At 39.8% G+C, this 23,052-nt stretch overlaps 1 protein-coding gene across 1 annotated transcript; it reads right to left on the reverse strand.

Annotated features, from left to right (window-relative positions):
* Nucleotides 1-1,377: 1,377 nt before the first annotated feature.
* Nucleotides 1,378-12,688, reverse strand: LOC100395869 (stromelysin-2). The gene is made up of 10 exons (XM_002754350.6): nt 12,562-12,688; nt 11,568-11,812; nt 10,963-11,111; nt 10,181-10,306; nt 8,236-8,400; nt 7,916-8,060; nt 6,819-6,952; nt 4,226-4,385; nt 3,124-3,227; nt 1,378-1,751 (listed from the first exon to the last, which is right to left on the reverse strand). The coding sequence occupies exons 1-10, from the start codon at nt 12,664-12,666 to the stop codon at nt 1,651-1,653; spliced, it is 1,434 nt and encodes a 477-aa protein (XP_002754396.4). The 5' UTR covers nt 12,667-12,688; the 3' UTR covers nt 1,378-1,650.
* Nucleotides 12,689-23,052: the final 10,364 nt, after the last annotated feature.

Here is a 23,052-nt window from a genome sequence, read left to right on the forward strand (position 1 = left end):
GCATGAATCCACAATGCGCTAAAAATAAAAAGCAACTCTTTAGTTACTTGAAGACTTTGGGTGATTTGATTGTGTCTACCTGTCTAGTATCTTATTCCATCCCTAACCTCCAACATGCCAGTGAGGCACTTACCTTCTTTCAGTTCCTTGGACGTGACAACGATCTTTTTTTTTAACCCACTGAGCCTCAGTACTAATTTGCATTTTCTTTTCTCAGAGTAGTCTACATCCTTTTGTTTTTGAGACGGAGTGTCTCTCTTGTTACCCAAGCTGGAGTGCAATGGCACGATCTTGGCTCACTGCAACCTCCGCCTTCTGGGTTCAGGCAATTCTCCTGCCTCAGCCTCCCGAGTAGCTGGGATTACAGGCATGCCCCACCATGCCCAGCTAATTTTTGTGTGTGTGTTTAGTAGAGACGGGGTTTCACCCTGTTGATGAGGATGGTCTCGATCTCTTGACCTCGTGATCCACCCGCCTCGGCCTCCCAAAGTGCTGGGATGTCTACATCCTTTTATCCATTTACCCACCTGGCCATTTGGATTTAAATGCTTTGTTTTTTACATTATTTTCCCAGAGAGACTTTCTTGAATAACTGAGCTTTAACAGAGAACCCCTCCTCCACCATGATTCTCAGTTACAACTTTGTCATTTCTCTAATAACAGCTTTATAATTTGTATTATACATTAATTTGTGTTCTTTTGTTTGATTTCTTTCTCTCACCAGATAAAACTCAATGAAATTGAGTTAAATATATTTTCCTCACGGTTCTATACTTTGCAACTATGACAGTGAGTCAATAAAAGAAGGAACAAGTTTCTATAGTGTCGTCGGTACGGTGTAAGCACGTAACTTAGTGGTGATAAATCTGTCATAAGATTGGGATGTGCACATGCACTCTTATCACCCGGGAGCTTCCACGTATAAAATGGCAGCAGGAGAGTATTCTAACAGGAGGGTGAGGATGAGACGAGAAATTTAGTCTCTAGAGCAGGAAGGGAATGCCACTGAAGAAAGATTTAGGTTAAAACAAGAGGCAAGTGGACTCCAAACTAGTTTTATTTCCCCACCTGTACAATTGTAAAGTCTAGTAGATAATAGGTTCCCAGGCTCTAACATTCTAGAGTCTTCCATTTCTCTATTTTGTTTGATCCTGTCCCAGCTATGGGACAGCTCTTGATTTACATCTTTCTTTGTTAGGTGTGTAAGGAAAAGGAAGATCCTGTTGGTGCAGAGAATAGGAAAGGGTATGTGACAGCCACACGACTCTCTAGAGTGGGTGATGCTACCACGCCTACTGGCAGAGTATCTGTCAAATAATCGGTCCCCAGTGTGGTCAGGGTATTGAACATGAATTGTTCTAGAAAGTAAGAAACATGCCAAAAATAAAACTCTTTATTGAAGAAGTAATAAAACATCTGTGGAGTTGCATTCTCTCTCTTATTGCACGCATTTCTTACATCTGTTCAATGTAATTCAAAAGCAAGTGAAACATTCCAGAAACATTTTTCATGACGCATGAAGATGTCTGCAAGGCTCAGCTTCAGCCACAGAACATGCAGGAATAATCGATCATCTTGGCTCATAATACATTAGGTGAATAATTATTAGATTCATTTAAAATACGCGTATCTGTCTTCCCCCTATCTCGCCTAGCAATGTAACCAGCTGTTACTCTTCAGTATGTGTGTAACCATCTTGGCATTGGGGTCAAACTCAAACTGTGATGATCCACTGAAGAAATAGAAAAATCCTGCAAATTAGATAAGGAAAATGATGAGGCATCTTCAAATATGTCATTTTGTAGCACATACAACTTAGATTAAGTACAAGTTAATAATGGATGGCATTTCTTTCTTTCTTTCTTTCTTTTTTTTTTTAAACAAAGTTTCGCTCTTGTTACCCAGGCTGAAGTGCAATGGTGCGTTCTCGGCTCAACGCAACCTCCGCCTCCTGGGTTCAGGCAATTCTCCTGCCTCAGCCTCCTGAGTAGCTGGGACTACAGGCACGCGCCACCATGCCCAGCTAATTTTTTGTATTTTTAGTAGAGATGGGGTTTCACCATGTTGACCAGGATGGTCTCAATCTCTTGACCTCGTGATCCACCCGCCTCGGCCTCCCAAAGTGCTGGGATTACAGGCTTGAGCCACCGCACCCGGCTGGATGGCATTTCTTAAGCGATTACTCTGTGCCAGGCACTGAGCTCAGTACTTATGTGCTTTATTTCTATGTATTATCAGTGAGGACAAAACTAAATATTAGAAAGGTTTTGTAATTTTACCAAGGTAGCATCAGTAAGGAAGGCTGGAGGGAGGACTCCATCTCATCTGACTCCAAAGCCAGTGCTCTAAAACATTAGATTATACAGGTTTTAAATAAATAAGATTCTATAATGTTTTAAAAATTTATCTTCCTTTCTTTCCAACCTCTCCTCTTCTGCTAGGTCCTAAATTACAATTTGGGAGACAACGAGACCCAAGAGAATCAGAAAAATGATAAATGAGCCAGAGGTCCATTTCCCACTTTGCATACATCATGGTTAAGTCATTTTAGTAACAAGAGCATCAGCCTCATGGGCATTGTGACTGTCAAGCACTGGCAGCTCACTCCAAAATTCCTTCAGAGTAATCACACACGAGTTCTGCTTTCCTATTTCCCCATTACCAGGAATTACATTTTACCTATTTTGAGCATAGGGGAGGACAACTATTTTATTTACAAATGACTAATGTAGACAATTGCAGACTGCAACAGAAGCCCTGACAAGGCTCCCCTGGGGCGGGATAACAGGATGGGATAGAATAGAATGACAACCAGCCATTAGCCTGGCTCACACGGATTGCATTTTTATACAAACCTAGTGACCTGAGAGATAATGGCTTCTGTGTGAAGGAGTATCCTTTGATTTTATGTGCAGCCATGAAACAGAGACTTGGAAGTTATTCAGGAAAAAAAAATTTTTAATCTACTTTGCATAAGTTGGAAAGTGAGGATTATCAGAAATTTGGAGTAAAAAAGATATCAGACTGAATGATTTAAAAACCGTTTTGATTCTGTACTTCATTTTGAAATGATAAAAATGCCTGGAGATTTCCCTGTTGACAATGAAATGAGGGTCTTCTTACCAAATGCCTGGAATACAGCATCAACCTTAGGCTTAACACCTGGAAAGTCATCAGCTGTTAGTCTAGGGAAGCCTTGCTCCATGGACTGGCTATTTTCATCAAATCTAAATAAGATGAAAGAAATACAGTTCGATGTTGTATAGTAGTACCGTTACACACAATAGTATAATGTGATATTAATTTTCCAGTGTGGAGTCATAGACAAACTTTTTAAGTTGTATAAAAAGGTGTTAAACACTTTATAGAGCTGCAAGAATAGGTTACTTCCCTGGACTTACAAGTTTAACACATAAAACAACATTTTCCCAGAAACAGGAATATGACATTTTACAGAAGTTCATATGTCTAAGGTAAATTTTCTAAGCCTGGACACACAGAACCCAAATTTCTATGTGTCTACCGCAAATACATAAAGACTGTGTTCACATAATATGCGAAATTAATTAAATCATTTAGATAAAAATAAACCTCTGGCTTTCAGTCACACTAGGACCCTGTAGACCTTGTCTCCAAAGCTTGCCGTACCTGGGCGCCCTATGACAGCCACATGGTGACTGGCACAAATGCCTCCGGACCTCAGCTAGCCTTTCCTGGTGGCTTTTGATGTGTGAGTAAACGGCTCAGTGATCAGCACTCTGAGGGCCATTCGTAGCCGGGAAGTAGAACAACAATAAGCTATCTTCTGCATAATCATAACTTTTGAAGTTAGAGAAAGAGGGTGGGAGTAGGGGGATATCCTTAAAATAATTTTCTTTTTCTTTTTTTTTTTTTTGAGACAGAGTTTCGCTCTTGTTACCCAGGCTGGAGTGCAATGGCGCGATCTCGGCTCACCGCAACCTCCGCCCCCTGGGTTCAGGCAATTCTCCCGCCTCAGCCTCCAGAGTAGCTGGGATTACAGGCACGCGCCACCATGCCCAGCTAATTTTTTGTGTTTTTAATAGAGACGGGGTTTCACCATGTTGACCAGGATGGTCTCGATCTCTTGACCTCGTGATCCACCCACCTCGGCCTCCCAAAGTGCTGGGATTACAGGCGTGAGCCACCGCGCCCGGCCAATTTTCTTAATCAGACTTCGAACAAAGTCCTTTCTCTTGCATCTCACCTCCAATATTTCTCCTCTACGAAGAAGTACGTTTTCTTCTTTTCCTTATCAGAAACAGCTGCGTCGATTTTCTTTACGGCTGGAGGAAAACCCAGGGTGTGGATGCCTCTTGGATAACCTGCTTGAACCTCATTTCCTCTGATGGCCCAGAGCTCATTTCCTGTTGAAAAAATAAACCCAAGAAATTTTACATGAAGCCATTGATTTTAAAAATGATTCTAGAGCATTTTTGTGGTAAAGAGGATGTCTTGTTTTTAATTCCAACCTAATAATGCTCAGTTCACAGCCAGTCTTTAACAAATATTCCCTAAATGAGTGAGTGAATGAAAGAATGAATAAATCAGTAGATAACTCTGATTAACTGCCCTTTCTGTGGCTTATATATTTGTATCTGTAAGTTATAGTTTATGTATAGGCCAGTTTTGATTATTTCTTATAATTTGCTGATGACTTTTTAACCTGAATTTCTCACCTAGACCTCTCTCTCTCTCTCTCAAGTTCCATACCAATAGATCAGTTGCTTATTGGACACTTCCTTTTAGATATCATAGCCACCAATTCCAACCTGTGCTTCTGAATATTATCAGGATTCATTCATATTCCAGCGAGTTAGAATAAAATCCCATCCATCTCTCTCCCTTTACTTTGTGACATCATTCTCCTCGATCCCGAGCCTGAATCTCTTGTTCACACGACTGCCAGATTCGCTAATCTAAAATGTCCATCTGTTGTTCATCTCTCTTGCTTTGTATCATCTGAGCAGTTCCAGGTATGCTCTTATGTGGTAAAAACAATTTCTTCTTTCTTAAAGACCTTTATACTTTCTATACACCCAGCCCGTCTCTGCACAGCAAGAGAGAACTTCAAGACCCATCCTAAACATCTCCTCCTCTGAGGGATCTTTGCTGAGCCCTGGGTATGACTCAGGTGCTCCCACGGCACCTTTCCTTCTCTCTATCCTAGCACTTGTCATACGTAGGCTGCCTATGGTTTCATCTCTGCTGCCCCTTCTAGAACATAAACCCTCTTCAGTGACCTCCACTAATGAGTGTGGTGTCTGACACCGCAAGTGGTAAATAAATATGGATAAATTACTGGATAACAATACTTTTGAGTTATGCAATCCTTTACAATTCCTGCTGCAATTTCACATTCATTTAATCTTCACAAAAGTGACATTGTCAGAAATAAATATTTAAAAAATCTCCATACAGCTTGACATTTAAAAATATTCCAATATCACCTATGAGCCCAGGGAAAAAATTAAAATGGGATATTGAAAAATTAAAAGTGAATAAAATGAAAATACTGCATATCAAAATTTGCTGGATAAAAAGAAGAAATTGTTATTTGTAGGTATAAATGCTTATATTAGAAAAGGAAAAAGGTTACAAGTTAATGAAGTAAGTATCAAACAAGCTATAAAAATAATAATAGGGTTAATTCAAAGTAAGCAAACATTAAGGCAACATAAGGATATGAACAGAAATCAAAATATAATATAGAGAATAAATAAAGCCAAAAGTCAGTCCTTTGAAAAGGTCACTAAAATTTTTATGCATATTGTGAGATTGATGAAGAACAAAAGAGAAAGGCAAAAGGATTCAATATTAGGAATTACAGCAATAATTCAAATTACAACAAAATAATTTTCAAAAAACTTCATGCTGATTGATTTGAAAACAGGCAAAACTGGCACATTTTTAGAAAAACATGTTAATGAAACTGACTCAAGAAGTAATAGAAATGCAAATAACATATTGCCAGTAAAACAAACGGAAAAAGTAGTTTAAAAATCTGATAAAGAAGCTGCCATACCCGAATAGCTCTATTGGTTAATTTATTGCTCCCTGCACTGATACCACATCTTACCTTTTAAAGCTTTATTACATAGAGCTTTTTTCCTCACCTAATAAGATGGGTTCACCAGGAGTATCCTGGCTATTCTTGGTCTTTGCTCTGCCGTATAAATTGTGAAACTAATATGTCAAGTTACATGAAAAAACCTTCGGCATTTGAAATGAAAATGTCTTGTATCTATAGATAAATTGACATTTTTACTATATTGATTTTTTTTTTTTTTTTTTTTTTTGAGACAGAGTTTCGCTTTTGTTACCCAGGCTGGAGTGCAATGGTGCGATCTCGGCTCACCGCAACCTTCACCTCCTGGGTTCAAGCAATTCTCCTGCCTCAGCCTCCTGAGTAGCTGAGATTACAGGCACGCGCCACTGTGCCCAGCTAATTTTTTGTATTTTTAGTAGAGACGGGGTTTCACCATGTTGACCAGGATGGTCTTGATCTCTTGACCTCGTGATCCACCCTCCTCGGCCTCCCAAAGTGCTGGGATTACAGGCGTGAGCCACCGTGCCGGGCCTATATTGATTTTTTTATCCATGAATATGGAAAACCATCGATTTACTTAGGAGGTCTCTAAAATAAAGTTGATAATGTTCTTTGTACAAATTTTATTTAAGTGTTAGCCCTAGGTCTTGCCGTAATAAACAGTCTAAACTTTAATGGAGAAAAATCATGTCAATAAAATTTTGCAACAGGATTTTTTCCAGCAAGTTGAAAATTCTTACATAGTATTCACCTTTAAAAACAAAAACGATGTCCCTGCTATTATCTTCATATGCAGCATCCAAATATGATGGGAGAGAGGGCCAAAATGTGGAAACCAAATGAAATTCAGGTTCAAGGTTCCAGTTGGATTTTCGCCAAAAATATCTGTAATATATAAAATTACTTGCAATTGCCTTTCTCCTTTAGATGATGTGAAAAAGAAACATATTATTCTTTTCTCTTAATCCGTGCTAATTTACCCATTCGTAGAAGTCTGTATTAAACTGTCGTCCTGCGTGTGATTCCAGGGTAATGAAATCTATGGTGGGACTTGTGACGGGTTCCAAAATAATTATTTAGCTTGGTTCCATTCTAAAAGTCCATAAACAATGTGCGTATTATGTCCTAATATTTTAAACAATATTATGTTTATATTGATGCTTGTATATGAATAGAACATTTTTGTAAAGAGTCAAGGAAATTGGTAGCAATGGTTGCATATATGAAGGGAGCTGGAGGACTGTCGGTCAAAGACTGGAGAGGGGATTTTAAAATTCTGTATCTTTCGGTAGTGTTTAAATATCCTACCACAAGCATATATCATTTTTTTCCCCAAAGCAATTAATTTAGATAGTAGCATTTGTTAGCAAAGGGAAAGGTACCACCCTGCTTCTAAGGATCTACCAGTGCTTTCTGAAGAAGCTCCATGATGTATGATATTTTAAAAAATGAACAAAACAGATAAAACCCCTGCCTTAATCAGCTTACAGTCTAGTGACCAAGAATCATTTCTTGTAAGTCTGTAAAAAATGACCTGGACAATTCTAAGAGGATGTCAGAAAGTCAACGAGAACTAGATCTGAATGATTTTAAAATGTAGAAGAAATTTTTTATTTAAAAAAGTCTGTCAAACAGAAGGAGTAATTACTGGGTACTAGGCTTAGTACTGGGGTGAGAAAATTATGTGTACAACAAACCCCCATGACATGAGTTTACCTACATAACAAACCTGTACATGTACCCCTGAACCTAAAATAAAAGTTAAAAAAACTCTGTCAGGTTTCTGTTTTTCCTTCTAAGCATTGTATATCAAGAGAATAGATAGAAAAATATAATTTCTGGTCTGACCCGTCTTTAAAGAACAGATATTCCCCTCTCAGAGTGCTGATGGCATCGAAGGACAAAGCAGTATCACACTTGGCTGGTGTCCCAGGTACTGAAGGAACGGATTTTGTGGGTACCAGGGGTTCCTCAGGAGAGGCACGGGGAAGTCCTAAAGAAAACAGATTTGGGGGTGCAAACATTAAAAAAAACGTGATGCATCTGTCAACTTGTATGCCTTTCAAACATTCTCAAAGCTAAATCTAAATCCTTCAGGTGCATTGAAAAGCTTTCCTGAGGACTGTCATTGTAGAGCTGCAATGCCTAATTTTTCCAGCGTCACTCACCGTAGAGGGACTGAATGCCATTCACATCATCTTGAGACAGGCGGAACGGATTCAGGTCTGTGAATGAGTTGTAGACTGGGTGCATCAGAGCTTCAGGGTTGGCTGAGTGAAAGAGTCCCAGGGAGTGGCCAAGTTCATGAGCAGCAACGAGGAATAAATTGGTACCTGTATGAAAACCGTAAATGTTCGGAATCCACCAGCTATGTATTCTGCAAAGACACGTGCACATATGCCGGCTGTACAGGCCGTCCTTGAAACCACAATGTCTTTTCATTATCTGTGGACTGGTTCAGTGATTGGTATATTTCATACTTTATAGAAATTCATGTGTTTTTCAGGGTTGACTTTCAGTCAATATATGGGACAGTTTTTCATCATATTCCTCATTAGATCCTTCTTTGTCAGAAAAACTAGACACTTTTCCTATATTGACAAATGAGAAGCATTATTTCCCAAAGATTTATTTTGAAGGGACAAGACTAATAACATGTCAATAATATAACTCTTCATTGTCTAAAAATAAAAAGTCATCGTTCAAATATAGGAACACGTACCAGTTGCAAACTTAGTTAAAATTAATCATGCAACATTTATGTTGTTCCTCAAACTTTTAAGTCACAAAACTGGTTATTTTTTGTGGGGTTTGGTTTGATTTGCTCCTCCTCTTCTTCATCATAATCAAATAAATTTTTCTTTTTTTGAGATAGAGTCTTGCTCTTTGCCCAGTCTGGAGTACAGCAGTGCAATCTCGGCTAGCTGCAGCCTCCACCTCCCGGGTTCAAGCAATTCTCAGGCCTCAGCCTCCTGCGTAGCTGGGATTACAAGCCCGTCCCACCACGCCAGGCTAATTCTTGTATTTTCAGTGGAGATGGGGTTTCACCGTGTTGGCTAGGCTGGTCTTGAACTCCCGGCCTCAAGTGATTAGCTTGCCTCAGCCTCCCAAAATGCTGGGATTACAGGCCTTAGCCACCAGTGCCTGGTCGTAATCAAATAATTTTTAATTGTCAAAAATCTTCCCAGTAATAGGTGCCATTGGATGTGTACAATCATCAGTTTAAAACAGAAACGTGTCCAATAACAGTTCTCTGTAGCGCAGCACAGCTAGATTCAGCTTTTTAAAATATTATAAAAAGGGTTTTATCGAATTTAGAGGTAGATGTTATTTAACCAAGGCCCCAAGAATTGTGCAGAAAAGATCAGTTGTTCAAATAAAAGTTGATCCTTTCATGCAACACAAACTTTAGGCTTTTACTCAGTGAAGATGTTCTTTTCCATTTACATTAAAAATCCTAGTCACTCTCAGAAATAGTGATTGTTTCAACAGTGTGTTTCTAAACTTCAGAAGCCATTTTAAAAAATAAATAGCATACAGTTAATTTTAGTCATTATGTTTAGACATAAAGTGTTTCAAAACCAACTTAGGGGGAAAATCCCATCTAACCTAGAGACAGTGACATGTTTATTTAAACAGATGACCTAACGATTTTTTTTTTTTTTAATTCCTGGCATTTTCTTCTGATCTCTGCTTTTAAATAAAAAGGCGGCCAATGAGAAGAAAGAAAGAAATTCTAATGGCAAATTTTAGGATTGGAACTGATTCAATGGAATTCATCCTACCCTAATCATCTATCATTAAAGTGATAAAAAAAATTATTAAATATGCTGATCCTCAAAGCCCTACAAGATCCATCCCAACTTGTGGAGATAAGATTGAACGGTTTTTACAATATTGTACTTGGTAGGGCCAAAGATGGAAATACAGACATTTTGTAAAATTCCTCAATAATGATTAAAATGAACAGTACTTCTGTTTAAAACTCAAGTAGTAATAAAAAAAATTCAGTTACTAGTATATTCCATTTACTGCTCATTCTAGAGAATCAAATTATTTTTGGGTAGGATTAGACATTATTCCTGAAACATTCCCAAGAGGCGTATGACCCACCTGATGTATCTTCTGTCCAGTTTTCATCATCATCAAAGTGAATATCTCCATAAAACCCAGGCCCAGGTGGATAGGCATGAGCCAAACTGTATCCTGGGCCATCAAAAGAGTAAAAGTCTCCATGTTCTGATAGGGAAAAACATTAATGGAAATATAAGTGTTCAGAATTTCTTTTTACCCTGTTCCAATGAAACAACAGTAGATGCTATGGTCTAAATGTTGGTGTGGCTGCAAATGCATATGTGGAATCTCAATACCCAATGTGATACAGTATTATTAGGGGGAAAAGGGGAGGGCCAGCGGAGGGGGGAGCTGGGGAGGGATAGCCTGGGGAGAAATGCCAAATGTGGGTGAAGGGGAGAAAGGAAGCAGAACACACTGCCATGTGTGTACCTATGCAACTGTCTTGCATGTTCTGCACATGTACCCCAAAACCTAAAATGCAATAAAAAATTTAAAAAAAAACAAAACGTTGGGTCTTTAGGAAGCGATTAGGTCCTAAGTGCGCCGCTCTCATGAATAAGATTAGTGATCTTGTGAAAGAGGCTTCAGGGAACCTCCTGGCCTTTTCTATCCTGTGAGGACACAGAAGGGCCCATCTATGAGGAATAGTTTCTCATCAGACACCAGATCTGCTGGTACCTTATTAATCTTGGACTTCCCAACCTCCAGAATTGTGAGCAATAAATTTCTGTTGTTTATAAATTACAAGTCTAAGGTATTTTGCTATAGCAGTCTGAACAGAGTAATACACCAGATAAATGGATGCTTCGTTTGATTACCTTTAACTACAAAAGAGATCAGTATATCAGCCTCTCCTTCATACAGCCTGGAGAATGTGAGTGGAGTCACCTCTTCCCAGACTTTCAGAGCTTTCTCAATGGCAGAATCAACAGCATTTCTTGGCAAATCTGTGGTGTACTTCATGATCCTGGAGGAGAAAAATTGAAGAGGATATTATTTTCTCCTGCCATTATGAAAAATTGTTGGCCGGGCGCGGTGGCTCACGCCTATAATCCCAGCACTTTGGGAGGCCGAGGCGGGTGGATCACGAGGTCAAGAGATCGAGAACATCCTGGTCGACATGGTGAAACCCTGTCTCTACTAAAAATACACGAAATTAGCTGGGCATGGTGGCGAGTGCCTGTAATCCCAGCTACTCAGGAGGCTGAGGTGGGAGAATTGCCTAAACCCAGGAGGCGGAGGTTGCGGTGAGCCGAGATTGCACCATTGCACTCCAGCCTGGGTAACAAGAGCGAAACTCCATCTCAAAAAAAAAAAAAAAAGAAAAGAAAAATTGTTAAAGAAAACTTTATGTTACTTATCCAAATATGACAGGCTACTTATAAAGTTTCGTTATTATGTGAAAACCTCTCTGAACCATTACCTGTATGTAAGGTGGGTTTTCCTCCACTTCGGCATGCCGGGAAAGGTGTTGAAGTGACCAACGTCGGGAACTCCACACCGGGGCTGGCGCATCACCTCCAGAGTGTCAGAGTCCAGCTTCCCCGTCACCTCCAACCCAAGGAGCTTCTGCATTCCTTGGATGTTTTTAACAATGAGATTACTATCCTTTCTTCTAACAAACTGTTTCGTATCTGTTTTGAGGTTGTAGTACTTTCCCAGGTATTGCTAATGGAATAATAAGTATAATTTTTAGGTCATTTTAATGATTTTCCATCATTTACCGAACTTTTATAATCCATCTTAATTTTCCTCTAGTTTCTTAAAACAAAAGTAGGTATCACATTTAATTGGATTTTTCAAGCCTCTTTCTCATTTAATACAAATTTTAAATTTTTCTTACAATGTTAGTTTGTTAGTCAAGTACGGAATTTGGGATTGAATACTCAGGTCTAGCTTTTTTTTGTTTTGTTTTGTTTCTTAAAAACCCTCTTTTAACATAGCTGTGTGAAAAGTTACCACACTAACTTTTTCCACTTTCATCATTGTTGTGGATCTGGTTTAAGACTGAAATGTGGTAAGGTCTTTTGTCCAAATATAACAAGTAAAAACATAAAAACTATCACCTGACATGATTTAAAGATCAGACTAACATGCCCCCCTCCCCAATAATTTTAACTAAAGAAATTCTAAAGCCAGAGAAGTTTCTTATATTCTCCATATGTTCTTTTCATTTAGCCACAAATATACTGCTACTCTTTTATTGTAACCTTGAGTAATTATATTCCCTTTCTGAATCTTTCTTTTCTTCTCTGTTAACATAAAAATAATTTCCCCTTCTAGCCCGTTAATTATTCTCTGATGCTATTGTCTTCCCACAAAGTGAATTCTAGTCTAATCATTCTGCTCTGTGTTGGAAGAACACGTAGACACACTTGGGCTGGCCGGTAGCTGCCATAGATGCCACCGTTAATTACCTGGGCAAGATCCATGTTGGAGTCCTCCTCTTTTGCTGCCCCACTCAGAGGATAAGCAGAGCAGACTGGCAGACATAGCAGCACAAGGAATGTAAGACACATCATTCTCACTGCCCTTACCTTCTCTGTCCACTGGACTTCTAGCTCTACCCCCTAGTGGCCTTCCTTTTATATAGAGACAATGCTTAAATCACCCACAGCATGATTCATACGTGTGTTTTTATCATCTGAATGTTCACAAACATTTAATGTAATGGTGATACAGTCTGCATCGGTGTTTTCCTTCAACCTTCTAAACTCGAAAGAATGATTAATCCCCAGGAAATGATTTCTGTATTTGTAAGGAGGAAAAAGAATCGGCTAGATAATTCATGTCTGTGTATTTACTTAGAGGTGACAAGCCTGGTAAAATGCCAAAGGTTTAGACATTTTAAAATCAGTGAAATTTTCTTTTAAGAAAACTATGTTTTAAACTTAAATATAAGCAGGTAAGAATTAAGTAGGTCAATGGAAATAAATTCCAAACATAGTTGCTCTCTAAATGTGGGAGTTGCTCTCTACAAAGATATTAAAACAAATATTTCTTGAGTCCTTGTTTACCACAGCTATCTATTATTGGTTTTCACATGAATTTACTGGCCATGGAATAGGAGTATTGTGAGAAGAACATGGACCATGTAGAGAAAAGAATCCAGAGTGAACCTTTGGTGCTCACTCATTCTCCGTTTCCCAGAATGCTCCTCCTACCTTCCTCCTCTTCTTTGCTTTTAAAAATTCTTTTCATCCCTCTTTCTCCTCCTAAAATACAAAGGAGGAGTTAGGTTGAGATCCGTAGTGGGAAATGATTTCAAATCCTCCTTGTCTTTCACATGTCTAACGATCCACGCCTTCCCACGAATAGTATTATCGTAACCTTGAGTGATTGTATTCCCTTTCTGAACCTTTCTTTTCTTCTCTGTTAACATAAAAATAATTTCCACCTCCAGCTCGTTAATTATTCTCTGATGCTACAGTCTTCCAACAAATGATTTCTAGTCTAATCATTCTGCTTTTTGTTGTCTCTTTTTCTCAGCCACATAGAGTGCTTTTTACACACTAACACAGTAAGTCTGCAATAACTGTTTTGTCAAATTAACCTATTAATGTAAAGAACCCCGAAATTCTTGTAGTAAAGAACTACATTTTTCTCTCACTAAAGATAAATTACCTCTACGATGTCTGAAGTGTATAATTTCAAAGCAATGAGAGACTGAAATAATAAGTGTGTAGGAATGATCTTTTCAGTATCACCCACCATCCTCACCCTACTTGGGTAGCCTGGACAGGTGGGACTTCCAGGAACTAAGAGGCTCTGAGTTGGGAAGAAACTGGGATATACACTGAGCCAGCCAAATCAACTTGTGGCTTACTCTTGCCAAAGGGTTTGCTCTACAGTGTGGTGACCTCAGCTTTAATGTCAAGGGAGAAGGACTGACAACCAGACTCAAACGAAGTCAGCTGAATGTTGAGCAAGTGCAGTCAGGCACTGCATGATGTTTCAGCCAATGGCGGGCCACATGCTCAATGGTGGCCCCATGTGATTATAATGGAGCTTGATATGGTTTGGATCTGTGTCCCCTCCCAAATCTTATGAATATTCACCTCCAGTGTTGGAGGTGGAGCCTGGTGGGAGGGTGATTGCATCCTGGGGGCAGATTTCTCATGAACCACTTAGCACCATCCCTTCGGTGCTGTTCTTGTGACAGTGAGTGAGTTATATGAGATCCGGCTGTTTAAAAGTGCGCAGCACCTCCCCACCACTCTCTTCCTTCCTCCTGCTCTGGCCATGTAAAGTGCTGGCTCCTCTTTTGCCTTCCACCGTGATCGTAAGTTTCCCGAGGCCTCCCCAGAAGCTGGTGCCGCCATGGTTTCTGTACAGCCTACAGAACCGTGAGCCAGTTAAGCCCCTTTTCTTTATGAGTTACCCAGCCTCAGGTATTTTTGATAGAAACGCAAGAACAAACTAACACAGAGCTGATAAGCACATGTCACCTGATGTCGTCTTAGCCATCATGAAGTCATAGCAGGATGCATTACCCATGTGTTTCCGAGGATGCTGCCATATAAAAGTCTAGCACATGCAATTGTGTTCCGTATGTAATTCTTGATGATAGTAATAAATGTTTATGCATTTGCTGTACATTTTACCATTTATTTTACAGTACACTTTTTTTTTTTGAGACAGAGTTTTGCTCTTGTTACCCAGGCTGGAGTGCAATGGCGCGATCTCAGCTCGCCGCAACCTCTGCCTCCTGGGTTCAGGCAATTCTCCTGCCTCAGCCTCCTGAGTAGCTGGGATTACAGGCATGTGCCACCATGCCCAGCTAATTTTTTGTATTTTTAGTAGAGACGGGGTTTCACCATGTTGACCAGGTTGCTCTCAATCTCTTGACCTCGTGATCCACCCGCCTCGGCCTCCCACAGTGCTGGGATTACAGGCTTGAGCCACCGCGCCCAGCCAGTAGAGTACACTTCTTTTTTTTGAAAGATTAACTATAAAACAGCTTCAGAAAGTTCCTTCGGAAGGTATTCCATTACCTTATACAGGCGTCCTTACCGCGGGAGATGACAGCTGCGTCAATGGTATTGTCCTGAAAGACCTTCTAGTACAACAAGATGTGAAGGTAGAAAACAGTGATATTGATGATCCCGGCCCTCGGTAGGCCCTGGCTAATGTGTGTTTTGTGTCTTCATTCTTAACAAAAAAAGTTTAAAAAATAAAAAAAAATTAAAGAGAGCAAAAAGCTTATAGGATAAGGATATCAAGAAAGAAATGTTTTTGTGCCTCTGTGAATGTTTCTTAAAATTACAAAGTTTATGAAGTAAAAAAGTTATAGTAAGCCAAGGCTAATTCATACTGAAGAAAGAAAAGTGTTTTTATAAGTTTACTGTAGTCCAGGTGCACAATGTTTGTAAAGTGAACATAGTATACAGATTAACTCATCACTCATTCACTGAGTCACTCAGAGCAACTTCTAGTCTGGCAAGCTTCATTCATGGTTAGCGCCCTATATAGTTGTACCATTTTCTGTCTTTATACCACCTGTTCACTGTATTTTCTATTTAAAATATGTGTAGATACAGTAATACTCGTTGTGTTACAGTTGCTTCCAGTATTCAGTAGAATTCCACGCTACATGGGTTTGTAGCCTCGGAGTAAGAGGCTTGCTGAGCATGGTGGCTGGCACCTCTACTCCCAGCTACTTGGAAGGCTGAGACGGAAAGATCACTTTCCCCAAAAAAATTTTAAAAGGCTATACCACATAGTCTAGGCATGTAGTAGGCTGTACCATAGAGGTTTGTATAAGTACAACCCATGGTGTTTGCACAATGGAAAAATTGCCTGAGGACATGTTTTTTTTAGAACGTGTCCCCATTGTTAAGTCACACATGACTGCATATAATTAATTCAGACCATCATTTTGTCATCTCTAAAATCGGGTGGATGTATCCACACACAGTTATAATGTATCCTTTATGCTGGGGAACAAATCTCTTCTTATTCAACTCTAATACCTTTAACAGACAAAGCTTGTTAGCCTGACGAATCTATGACAGTGGCCCTAGGCACTGATTTGACAAGCTGTGAGATGCCCATTTCAGCTTGAATCGTAACTTTATAAATGTTGACACATCTTGTTAATGGATCTTATTATGTGGTAATGATACAATGAAAATTTACATTGTGGTAGTAGCTACAGTTGTAACTGGGAGCTGGTAGGGTAGCACATGCCTCACAGAAATCATGTCAGTGTGTAAACTTGTCCCGCAGTAAACAGTGACACCTGGAAGGAACTAATGCCCTGGAGCAGCTGAGTCCTATGTTTGTCGTTAAATAATTCATTACTTGTTAAACCTACTGGCGTATGTACAGCATCAGGCAACAAAGCATACAGAGTTCGTACATAAAAAAATGAAGTCTATGGTGTTGAGCTTCCACTGTATGTCAGGTCTTAAATGTAAGTCATTTCTAAACTTCAGAACAGCCCAACTAGCTTGAGATTAGAAAAATCAAACTGACACAACAACGGAAAGCCAGACACCGTATGTTCTCACTTATAGGTGGGTGATGAACAACGAGAACATGTGGACTCAGGGAGAGGAGCATCACACACTGGGGGCAGTTGGGGTGGGGAGGGGAGAGACGGCGGGGGGTGGGGAGGGATAACATGTGGAGAAATGCCAGATATAGTATGCACCTAAAGTAAAATAAATATATAAAAAAAGAAAAATGGAATAATAAGCTCAAGATCAGAAAGCTAACAAGTGGGAAGAGATTATTCAGAACTGCCAGCAAAAACTTTCATGACTACAACTCGGATGTTTATCAAAAACCTCTTGGCTTCATTCCATACCTTTGCTATTGTGGACAGTGCTGTGATAACACACGAGTGCAGGTATCTTTCTGACATAACGATTTCTTTTCCTTTGGGTGGATATCCAGTAGTGAGATTCCTGGCTTGAATGGTAGTTCTATTTTTTTGTTCTTTGAGAAATCCCCAAACCGTTTGGAATACTATGCAGCAATTAAAAAGAATGAAATAATGTCTTTTGCAGCAACAGGCATGGAAATGGAGGGAATTATGTTATCTGAAATAATTTAGAAATAGAAAGCCAAATACCACATGTTCTGACTTACAAGTGGGAGCTAAACAATGTGTACCCATGGATATACTGTGTGGAATGATAGACACTGGGCACTTGGAAGGGTGGAAGGGTTGGAGGGTGGGAGGGAAAAGAGGGATGAGAAATTATCTAATGGGGGCACATTGTCTTCTATTTAAAATAATAGTAATAATAAAAGTTTTAAAACAACCTCTTGGCTTGGACCTTGGCTCTTCCCCAATTTTTTTTCTTTTCTTTTCTTTTTTTTTTTTTTGAGATGGAATTTCACTCTTGTTACCCAGGCTGGAGTGCAATGGCGCGATCTCGGCTCACCACAACCTCTGCCTCCTGGGTTCAGGCAATTCTCCTGCCTCAGCCTCCTGAGTAGCTGGGATTACAGGCACGCGCCACCATGTCCAGCTAATTTTTTGTATTTTTAGTAGAGATGGGGTTTCACCATGTTGACCAGTATGGTCTCGATCTCTTGACCTCGTGATCCATCCGCCTCGGCCTCCCAAAGTGCTGGGATTACAGGTGTGAACTTTTTTTCTTTTTTGTCTTGACACTGTTCCTTATCTCTCAGTCGAACTCACCCCTGAACATGCCTTCAATTTACCTCCTTAGCTTCCGTTCTTTTCTCCTCACTCTGATAATCTTTCTAATACAGCTGCTTCTTTTGAACTATGTTCACCTGTGCTGGCACTTGCAGCCCTCTGGCCTATGTGAACCAGACAGAATGCAGGTCTACCATCCATTACAGTTTCAGTAACTAAGACTGAGAAATGCGTAACGGCTTTCACTTCCAGTTGACTGAAGTCTTGGGAAAACGGATTAGCTGTGAATTTTCAATACCCAAAGACCTCTGATTTTAAGGTTGTCCATGTACACATATAATCCTGGGTCAACTGTGGCGTGACACTGACTTCAGTATTTTGTAACTTCTTCTTCTGTTGGAAGTTACTAATTTTTACACAGAACAAGTCAAAAGTTCACCTCTTTCCCATGTTTTTAGTTCCAATTTGACTGCTTCACAATGGCAACACAGTTTATTAGATTTTTGTTCCTTGTTTTTCTATTCTGATAGTTTAGCTAAATATTGTAGGTCACTTATGCTTGCTATAGAAAATACTATCAACCGAAGGAGGCAAAATATCAAAGTAGAGGTTAGACAAACCTCAGAGTCATGACTCCAATGTTGTGAAGATTAGAAAGCATGATTTTACGTTGTGTCCTGTAATAGCCGTTATTATTAACAATAGACAAACATGAAATAATGCTATATGAATGCGGGTACTGCATTTCCTACACATTGGAAATACGGTAACAATGTGTTATGTTAATTGCTCTGCTGATTCATTGGTGCAGGGAGCTTTTCTGGTGGGAAGAGCGTTATTTGGGAGGAAAGAAGCACTGAGAAAAAAATTCTGGCTTTAGGGGAATATGCGAAAGAAAAGGGCCAATATTTGTTGAATATTTTCAACATGGCAGGCACTGTGCTACGTGATCTAACCTCTTCTATCTTCACGACAACCCTGGAAGTTAGTGTTATTTCCCCTTACCACAGAAAGGAAATAAAGATTCAGAATGGTCACAATCACAAAGAGTTGAGTGGCAGGGCAGATCCTGCAGCTGTACCCTGCAATTCATTGGCCAGAGCACTACCTCTTTAAGACACATGGGATAGGTCTGGAAGAAAGCTACTACTTTCTCTTAGAGTGGTGTTTGGGTTAAATTCTCCAAAAGGATTCAAACTAGAAAGCTAGAGCTTTCATTAACCCCTCCTCAAAACAAAAACCCAAACAAGCAAAACCCCTACTTTCTTTCTTTTTTTTTTTTTTTTATTGTACTTTAGGTTCTGGGGCAGATCATGCAAGATTATTGCATAGGTACACACATGGCAATGTGGTTTGCTGCCGCCATCCCCCCGTCACCTACATCTGGTATTTCTCTCCATGTTATCCCTCCCTGACCTCCCTACCCCCACCCCACTGTCCTCTTGCCCCCTCCAACAGACCCCAGTGTGTGATGCTCCCCTCCCTGTGTCTATGTGTTCTCACTGTTCGTCACCTGCCTATAAGTGAGAATATGCGGTGTTTGATTTTCTATTATTGTGTCAGTTTACTGAGAATTGTGGTTTCCAGATTCATCCATGTCCCTGCAAAGGACATAACTCATCATTTTTTATGGCTGCATAGTATTCTGTGGTGTATATGTGCCACATTTTCCTTGTCCAGTCTATTGTTGATGGGCATTTGGGTTGGTTCCAGGTCTTTGCTATTGTAAACAGTGCTGCTATAAATGTACATGTGCATGTGTCTTTATAACAGAATGATTTACAATCCTTTGAATATATACCCAGTAATAGGATTGCTGGGTCAAATGGAATTTCTATTTCTAGGGCCTTGAGGAATTGCCACACTGTCTTCCACAATGGTTGAACTAGTTTACACTCCCACCAACAGTGTAAAAGTGATCCCACTTCACATTCTCTCCAGCATCTGTTGTCTCCAGAATTTTTAATGATCACCATTCTAACTGGTGTGAGGTGGTATCTCAATGTGGTTTTAATTTGCATTTCCCTAATAATCAGTGATGATAAAAAAATTTTAATGTTTCTTGGCCTCATATATGTCTTCTTTTGAAAAGCACCTGTTCATATCCTTTGCCCACATTTTGATGAGGTTGGTTTTTTTTTCTTTTGTTTTAGTTCTTTGTAGATTCTGGATATCAGCCCTTTGTCAGATGGGTAGATTGCAAACATTTTTTCCCATTCTGTTGGTTGCTGGTTCACTCTAATGATTGTTTCCTTTGCTGTACAGAAGCTCTGGAGTTTAATTAGATCCCATTTGTCTATTTTGGCTTTTGTTGCCAATGCTTTTGGTGTTTTAGTCTTGAAGTCCTTGCTTATGCCTATGTCCTGAATGGTTTTGCCTAGGTTTTCTTCTAGGTGTTTTATGGTATTAGGTCTTATGTTTAAGTCTTTAATCCATCTGGAGTTAATTTTAGTGTAAGGTGTCAGGAAGGGGTCCAGTTTCTGCTTTCTGCACTTGGCTAGCCAGTTTTCCCAACACCATTTATTAAACAGGGAATCCTTTCCCCATTGCTTGTTTTTGTCAGGTTTATCAAAGATTGTATGGTTGTAGATATGTTGTGTTGCCTCCAAGGCCTCTGTTCTGTTCCATTGGTCTGTATCTCTGTTTTGGTGCCAGTACCATGCTGTTTTGAGTACTGTAGCCTTGTAGTATAGTTTGAAGTCTGGTAGTGTGATGCCTCCCGCTTTGTTCTTTTTGCTTAGAATTGACTTGGCTATGCGGGCCCTCTTTTGCTTCCATATGAAGTTTAAGGTGGTTTTTTTCCAGTTCTGTGAAGAAGGTCATTGGTAGCTTGATGGGGATAGCACTGAATCTGTAAATTACTTTGGGCAGTATAGCCATTTTAACGATACTGATTCTTCCTAACCATGAACGTGGAATGTTTCTCCATCTGTTTGTGTCCTCTCTTATTTCGTTGAGCAGTGGTTTGTAGTTCTCCTTGAAGAGGTCCTTTACATTCTTTGTTAATTGTATTCCTAGGTATTTTATTCTCTTGGTAGCAATTGGGAATGGGACTTTGCTCATGATTTCGCTCTCTGTTAGTCTGTTATTGGCGTATAGAAATGGTTGTGATTTCTGCACATTGATTTTGTGCAGTTTTTGCTGAAGTTGCTTCAGCAAAGCCTCAGGATACAAAATCAATGTGCAGAAATCACAAGCATTTTCTAGTGCATTTCTGAGCTCAAAGAAAATAAAGGAAATCTCTAAACACTCCTCTTGAATCACTCCATATCATGTTTCTGAGCCTGTGTTAATTTGCTCTAGTAAAGAAATCATGTCTGACATATTAGCTGTAATGGTAGTTACCCACTAGGTGAGTTACCCGCCAGGTAGTTACCCACTAGGTGAGTCACCCGCCAGGTAGTTACCCACTAGGTGAGTCACCCGCCAGGTAGTTACCCACTAGGTGAGTTACCCGCCAGGTAGTTACCCACTAGGTGAGTTACCTGCCAGGTAGTTAACCACTAGGTAAGTCTGCCATCATGGTGTATTTGGTTTATGCAAGGGGCCCAAAGATTAATTGAATGAGGTTGTGAGAGGATTGCCCTCCTTGTTGCTTTTAAATCTCTGATGGTGTAACCAGTGCAATCCTCCCAGGATGTGACATTGAGGTTTTGCTGCTTTTGGTTTGCTATTTTGGCCAGAATTTAAGAGGCGCAGTTTCAGGGGCTTGTACTTGACCCTTCCTACCATAAAGATCTTATTCCAGAAGTCAGGGAATGAACACAAGATGGTCTGTGAACCCATTGGGCCCATTGTGAGATGACCTTGAGTCAGAATTCTATTTATCACTTTCCCTCATATGCCTCCTTTCTAAACTGAAAGGCCCTAATGCCATTTTGGGGCCTCTAATACCAGTGTCAGTTCAGATCTGACATCCAACTGTCCTTCCAAAATCTGAGTACTCTTCCTCCCCAGTGCACACGTACCCTGGTGGATGGCCATAGGTCCCTTTGTGGGGGTAATTTAACACACATATGCAGTCCTTGGTATATAATGGCATCACAGTCACTAACGGGTGTGTGTGTGTGTGTGTGTGTGTGTGTGTGTGTGTGAGAGAGAGAGAGAGAGAGAGACTAGGTTCCCTTGAAGGATTTCTCTCTCTCTCTATACACACACACACACGCACGTATGTAAGTTTTGTGTGATTTCTACATACATGTGTAAGGATGATTTATATAAACATAGGTATATGTGTGTGTATAAATGGAGAGATATATGTATGCATGTATACATACATATGTATTTATGGATATGGATATGGATGTATATGTATACATGTATATACATGTATATACGTATGTACGTATGCACTTTGCCATTCTGCTTTAATGATACTAGAGAGGCCAATTTCCCAGTAACACCTCATATTCTTAACCTACCCCACAGAGAACAACTACCACCAGGTATCTCTGAGACACCAGTGTGTACCCTCACTAGTGTGGTCTTGATGGTCTCAATGAAAGGAGTGCCCTCTGGGTCTTCCCAGGCAGCAGAGTATGCTGGTGGGCTCTTCAATCTCATGTACTAGACTCATTTTAAGGTTCAAATGTCTTGTGCCTTCTGACTTCTTCCTCAAAATCATGCCAAAGAAATTCTGGCATCTCCACTACCCTAGGACATCATCGTGTCCGAGATTTGAAAATCCATGTCTGCAGAATATTAGAGAAGCTCTTGGCTTCCTTTCTAGAAAATTGACTCCCAAGTCAAGAATATGTGTACTGATGTTAATAAATTCTTCCCTCTCCAGCCATACATCCCCTACCTTAATCCAGTACTTTCAGATTTACTCTCATATGTGTATTCTTGATTTCTGATGATACTTAATGTCCAGGTCCTATAATTCTTTTGGTTAGTAGCCTATTTCCTACCATAGCTAGGATCTGAAGTAAGCTGAGACCTGAGCTTGGTCATTTGCCTGGAAACAATGTATGGAGAAAGCAATTTGGGAGGAGGGCAAGCAATATCTCATTTGAGACAAAAGCCAGGTCTTTATCAATTCTCCACGCAAGCATAGTTTGTGCTCCTCTGGCAAGAGGGAGGTACCACGTCTGCCTGTGTAGAGCTTGCTTCTGCCTACGTAAAGCTAATTGCAAGTCTCCTATCTACATAAAAGTCCTCCCAAATTAGTCATGATAAACTAGTGATTATCTTGACAAACTATATTATGCGGCATTAACCAAATATAAAATCTTAGTGGCTTAGCACAATAAAAATTATATATATATATATATATATATATATATATATATAT

Source organism: Callithrix jacchus, chromosome 10 (assembly GCF_049354715.1).
Source record: "Callithrix jacchus isolate 240 chromosome 10, calJac240_pri, whole genome shotgun sequence".
NCBI classification, from domain to species: domain Eukaryota; kingdom Metazoa; phylum Chordata; class Mammalia; order Primates; family Cebidae; genus Callithrix; species Callithrix jacchus.